The following is a 6000-nucleotide window of genomic DNA, read 5'->3' as shown; positions in this document are numbered from 1 at the left end:
AACCACTGAAGTAGGTCATGGCTGGCTAGACAAATACACCAACACAAATGTCATTCACCCTTTGAAGTGAGTGAGTTACCAAAGGGCAAGGTAAAAAATCTAGGAGAATTTAGATGTACAATACCATATAATAAAACTGTTGGGCAGAGTTGAGCAAGAGCAAATCTGATGTAATTAATTTATCCTGTGGCTAAAGTTTAGTAAATCATACAGTAAATATATTTTCTTTCTGATTTCTTAACCTACAATTTTATTTTTCAAAACACCCCTTTAATCTTATAAAAACTATACATAAACATTAAATTTTCACACTTCTGTATTCCATATTATTTCACCAATTTACAAGGCAAAAATACAGTATGTTTTTATTCTTTCAAAAGTCAACTGCACTGCACAGAAATGACTTGACATGGTGATCAAGTTCTAGAGGTATCAATATCATAACCAGGTCCATTGATAACAGTGCTCAACTGGCCCCTTGTCGAAGGGAGATGTAGTTGCTTACATCTACCAACTACTGATAAAAGTCAGGGGTAGCATATATGTCCATAGGCTGCTACGTGAAAGAATAGAGATGGACAAAGGATGCCAACTCACTACTATAAACCTTGTGTGACATGCATTTCAGTCAAACTGAGCTCTGTGGCTATAAAATGCATTAAGTAATCACTATAGAAGAAACTGTCCAATACATGGTCAACCAGAATGCTCCTTAAGAACCGTAAGTAATGCCTACAGTGCACCGCACGAGGTGCACTGACGGTGCTATGATCCCCTTACAGGGATCCTGAGACTTGAGTGACCAGCTCATGGTTGATTACTTGATAAGTAAGGTTGAGTGAAAGGTGTATGTCATTAATGATGGGCTAAAGAAAATCACTAGTATATATACTACTGTGAGACAGTTATACTACAAAAAGCATGTTAAGCTTGGAATGAATCAGATCAGAACACCTAAAGTTGGCACTGTGTAGATATAGGTAAATTAAGAGCATGTGAATTAGTTCAAAATTCCATTCAAGCTGTCTGTGTTTATTTGTTTGTATGGTGTTTTTACGTTGCACGGAACCAGTGGTTATTCAGCAACGGGTAGCTGTCTGTGTTGCAATTGTGCTTGTAGTTCTGCACTTATAAAAGATTTGACAGAAAACTGTAAACTGTATTATAAAAGATTTGATAGAAAACTGTAAACTGTATTCACCACATGGAAGAGGAAAAATATATGTAATCTGTGATAAAAAAAATTTTTTGTACACTAACCTAGCTTAAGGTATTATAATAGCTTACTCTGTTTACATCATCAGTAACAATTGTTCTTTTGAGAGAAAAAGATTCAGTCTGTAGTCTATTCACATAATTACAAACAAATTTACAAAGACTAAGCTTGACTGCTTGATATTTTATTTCATTTTGCTTAGTTATATATATATATATAATAGGCTAGCATAATACAGTATCAAAGGCTCTACTTGATGTATTAACATCTCTGTTGTCCTGGAAATTGATTGTAGGCCTGCAGAAAAAGTTGTGCAAAACATTTGTGACAAAAAGAATTTCTCGATCACAGCATCAACAGAACTTTTTCTGGGTAAAACTCATTTCAGATATTTCTGGTATACTTAGCTAATCTGTACACTGGTGGGCTTACTAATAATGATGATTGAAATAACAATTTTAAATAATACATTACAGATGAATTTAAAAAGGCATTATTTTTCTGTTTGTAATACTGTACTCCAATGTAAAAAATTTCAAAACTGGTTTTGTCATTGATTACAGAATATATTGCCCCAGAGGTGGTTGTGACCTTTCATAGTCCAAGAGAAGAAATGCTGCAAGAAGTTCACAACCTTAATACCTACATTGATCTACAGGGTAATCATCGCCACATAATAAAAAGTACATTAATTGTACAAGTCTCATTTAAAAAAAAAAAAAAAAAAAAAAAAAAAAAAAAAAAAAAAAAAAAAAAAGACTTGCACAATCAATGGCTGCAATGAGTTGCTTTGTCCTATCAGCAAATCAGTGACAGGGTAGCACCTAATGTTCATTACAAATAGGCATTCTGTACATTCTTCTGTTAATAAAATTATTATGGCTAACAAAGACAAACATTTCTCTACCCTGGTTTCTAAAATATTTTTTGAGATCCTATTTCCTTAGAATACAAATAAAATATGTCTAATGCATTAAGCAAGGTTGAAAAAATCTATGGATCCTGGTACCGCTGTTTAATAACTTAAAAGATTCAAAGTATTATGATGTCAATATTAATATACACGAATATAGAATATAAAAGCCCTTCAAATGTAACCAATTCATGAAACAAATGGTTATAAGCTCGTTTCCATAGATATTCAAACTACGTTTTTTCAGGAAAACATTTCACACATTGTACTTTCAAGCTTTACAAAATCAGAATTTACGAGATCTCTTTATCTGATCTTACGAATTACCGAGATCCTATCCCAGAAAGGTCAAAATAAACTGCATAGCCTTTCCAGTTAACTTCTACATCTCGCCATTATCTCTGCTAATACAGTAGACCCCACGTACTCGCAGGGGATGGGTACCAGAGCCCCCACCCTGTGAATACTTAAAACACCTCTAAAAATGCTAAGAACTGCCCAATTTGATAGTTAAAACACATTAACCCTTAAACGCCGAAGAGGTAAAAAAAAAAATGTCTCCCGTGTGCCGGAGGTGTTTCAGAGAGAGCGCGGAAGCGGAAAAAATATTTTTTTCAAAAAATCACAGCGCGCTTAGTTTTCAAGATTAAGAGTTCATTTTTGGCTCCTTTTTTTATCATTGGCTGAAGTTTAGTATGCAACCATCAGAAATGAAAAAAATTATCATTATCATATATAAATAATGCGATATATAATAGCGCAAAAACGAAATTTCACATATAATTGTATTCAAATAAAAAAAAAATCGCGCTGTGCGCAAAACGGTTTAAAGGTAACAAGTTACTTTTTTTTTCGTTGTAATGTACACTAAATTGCAATCATTTTGGTATATAACACATTGTAAAACGATAAAAGCAACACAGAGAAAATATTATCACAAAATAATGCATGAATTCGTAACGTGCGGACGTAAATAAATATTTTCAAAAATTCACCATAAATCTAAATATTGTCCTAGAGACTTCCAATTTCTTTCAAAATGAAGACAAATGATTGAATATTACTATACTGTAAGAATATTAGCTTACAAATGTAGTTTTCGACCATATCTGACGAGTTAAAGTTGACCGAATGTCGAATTTTTTTATATATATTTATTTATATGCAATTATTTCAGAAATAAGAAAAGCTACAACCTTCAAATATTTTTCGTTTTATTCTACATGAAATTGCGCACATTTTCATATATAAAACTCTATGAAATGCCTAATATGAAACGGAGCAAATATTCCGAGAATGGAACGTACGCATTTCGGAGATTTGTGGCGGAGAATCCGCGCACGGAGGGAAGGAAAGTTTTTTTTTTTTTAAATTCACCATAAATCTAATATTGTGCTAGAGACTTCGGATTTGTTTCAAGATGAAGATAAATGACTGAAATATTACTAGACTGTAAGGTTTTAGCTTACATTGCGTTTTTTCGACCATTTCGGTACAGTCAAAGTTGACCGAACGTGGTTTTTTTTCTATTTATCGTGATTTATATGCAAATATTTCAAAAATGAGAAAAGCTACAACCTTCAATTTTTTTGGGTTGTATTCTACATGAAATTGCGCACATTTTCATATATAAAACTTTATGTAACGGCTAATTTAAAATGGTGCAAACATTACCACAATCGCACGTATGATTTTTTTCGGAAGAGTTTACCGCCGCGGACGTAAAGAAAATTTTATTTTTTTCATAAATTCACCATAAATCGAAATATTGTGCTAGAGACTTCCAATTTGTTGCAAAATTAAGGTAAATGCTTGAATATTACTAGAATATAAGCGTTTTAGCTTACAATTGCGTTTTTCGACCATTTTGGTAGAGTCAAAGTTGACTGAAGGTTGAAAATTTGTCACTTATCATTTTTTATATGAAAATATTTCAAAATTTATAAAAGCTACAACCATGGGTTGTATTTACGTAGTTGTATTGTGCATGAAATTGCACACATTTTCATATATAAAACTTTATGTAACGGCTAATTTAAAATGCTGCAAACATTACCCCACAAGATCGCATGTATGATTTTTTTCGGAAGAGTTACCGCGCGGACGTAAGGAAAAAGTTTTTTCATAAATTCACCATAAATCGAAATATTGTGCTAGAGACTTCCAATTAGTGGCAAAATTAAGGTAAATGATTGAATATTACTAAAATATAAGAGTTTTAGCTTACAATTGCGTTTTTTGACCATTTCGGTAGAGTCAAAGTTGACCGAAGGTTGAAATTTTGGCACTTATCGTTATTTATATGAAAATATCTTAAAACTGATAAAAGCTACAATCATGACTATTTTTTTGTTGTATTTTACATGTAAATGCGCACATTTTCATATATAATACTCCATGTAACGGCTAATTTAAAATGGTACAAAAATTATGTCAAAGTGACGAAATAATTCCGAGATGTGTCAGATACTTTTTTAGTGCGGCAAGAAAGAAATTCGCGCTTGCGCGCCTGCGTAACGATTGTAAACAAAACAACACCTTGATCCGTGAACTCCCAGCATCCCCAAGGCGCATGATTCAAGAGTTTTTCGGCTGGTAGGCCTAAAAGTATTTTTCCGCGAATTTTAAAAAAACTTTTGTATGTCGACGTAAAATACGTCCAGTCGGCACCCGAGAGACAAAAAATGTTGACGTAAAATACGTCCAGTCGGCGTTTAAGGGTTAAAAGCTCTCTGAAAATGCTTATAACTGAGTTTTTTAATAGTTTTATCACAAAGTTATGAAAACTATATAAAAATGGAGTAATTTATGAATATTTCTCAGTGAAAAATACAGGCAGTCCTGGGTTATCGGCAGACTCGGTTATCAGCGATCTGGTTTTCTGGGGCTAAATTGGCGATTTGTGGTGCCATAATGGGACGAGTTCCGGTTATCAGCGCCATGAGGCACCTTACGGCACCATGAGGATGCTTATGGCACTCCATCACCAAGTTTCAGTTAATGGCCGTTTTCGCTTATCAGCACACCCCTGGGAATGGAACCCCCGCAAATAACCAGGGACTGCCTGTACTGCGAAATAACAAATTTTCCGTAAATAATGGGTATATACTGTCCACAGTAAAATCTGCAAAAAGGCAAGTCCGCGAATCGTGAGGCCACAAGTAGCAGGGGTCTACTGTACACAAAAGCAGAAAAATAATCTCTACATTAAAGTAAAAGAAGTAATAATAAAAGTAGAAATAATAATTTCTAAACTAGTGTAAGGAATAAAGAACCTTATTAAACTATTAACATGCCAAATAGTAATCAGTTTCTTACCTCCCATAATGTTCTATCATCTCGATCCGACTCATTATCCGAAAACCAATCCTTAAATTCTAGCAACAGCTTGATCAGTAAGTCAATGGATCTGTCTGTCCACACCATGGTACCTGTCAACACAAATGAGTTCTGATTTTTTAGGCATAAACTTATCCAAGTTTCTGAAAAAATTGGGGTTTGCTATACATAATGTACCCATATTGATTTACTATAGTATTAAAAAACATTGCACCACAATTGATTTTTTCAGGCTTTGTCATTACTGACTGATGCTGACAACTGTAAATATTAATCTCTCTTTCCTAATCAATGATTAATATTTTTTTCAGGTTGACAAACAAAATTTTCAAGTCTAGTAACTGAATATGGTACCATAATTGCTTTGATGCATACCACCTTCCCTTATAAAGTGTACAGTGAGAATTTTTGTGAGCCGATAAAATCAAAGGTTTCACATGGAAGTTTCCTTCAGTGCAAGCTGGAAATGGTTGTTAAATCTTATAACAAGGTATAACTGGTAGTAGGGGGAGTGAGAGAGGTAATACCCCTT

The 6000-nt window shown here is 33.6% G+C and overlaps 2 protein-coding genes across 3 annotated transcripts in view; one reads left to right on the top strand and one right to left on the bottom strand.

Moving 5' to 3' along the window:
• Positions 1-1940, top strand: part of LOC135198578 (uncharacterized) — a 43514-nt gene extending 41574 nt beyond the window's left edge. For both annotated transcript variants that reach the window (XR_010310843.1, XM_064226294.1), the window contains one exon: positions 1780-1940. Coding sequence is in view for 1 of the 2 variants with exons in the window: in XM_064226294.1 (XP_064082364.1) it covers positions 1780-1806 (27 nt within the window). In the remaining variant the exon portion in view is untranslated. The remainder of the gene's footprint in view (positions 1-1779) is intronic.
• LOC135198577 (uncharacterized) overlaps positions 1-6000 on the bottom strand; it is a 65930-nt gene that overhangs the window by 13996 nt on the left and 45934 nt on the right. The window contains exon 5 of the mRNA XM_064226293.1: positions 5448-5560. Within this exon, the coding sequence (XP_064082363.1) occupies positions 5448-5560 (113 nt within the window). The remainder of the gene's footprint in view (positions 1-5447; positions 5561-6000) is intronic.

The sequence above is a fragment of the Macrobrachium nipponense genome, chromosome 22 (assembly GCF_015104395.2).
Source record: "Macrobrachium nipponense isolate FS-2020 chromosome 22, ASM1510439v2, whole genome shotgun sequence".
Taxonomy (NCBI): Eukaryota; Metazoa; Arthropoda; class Malacostraca; order Decapoda; family Palaemonidae; genus Macrobrachium; species Macrobrachium nipponense.
The sequence above is the reverse complement of the archived record's forward strand: the minus strand, read 5'-3'. Positions and strand labels throughout refer to the sequence as shown.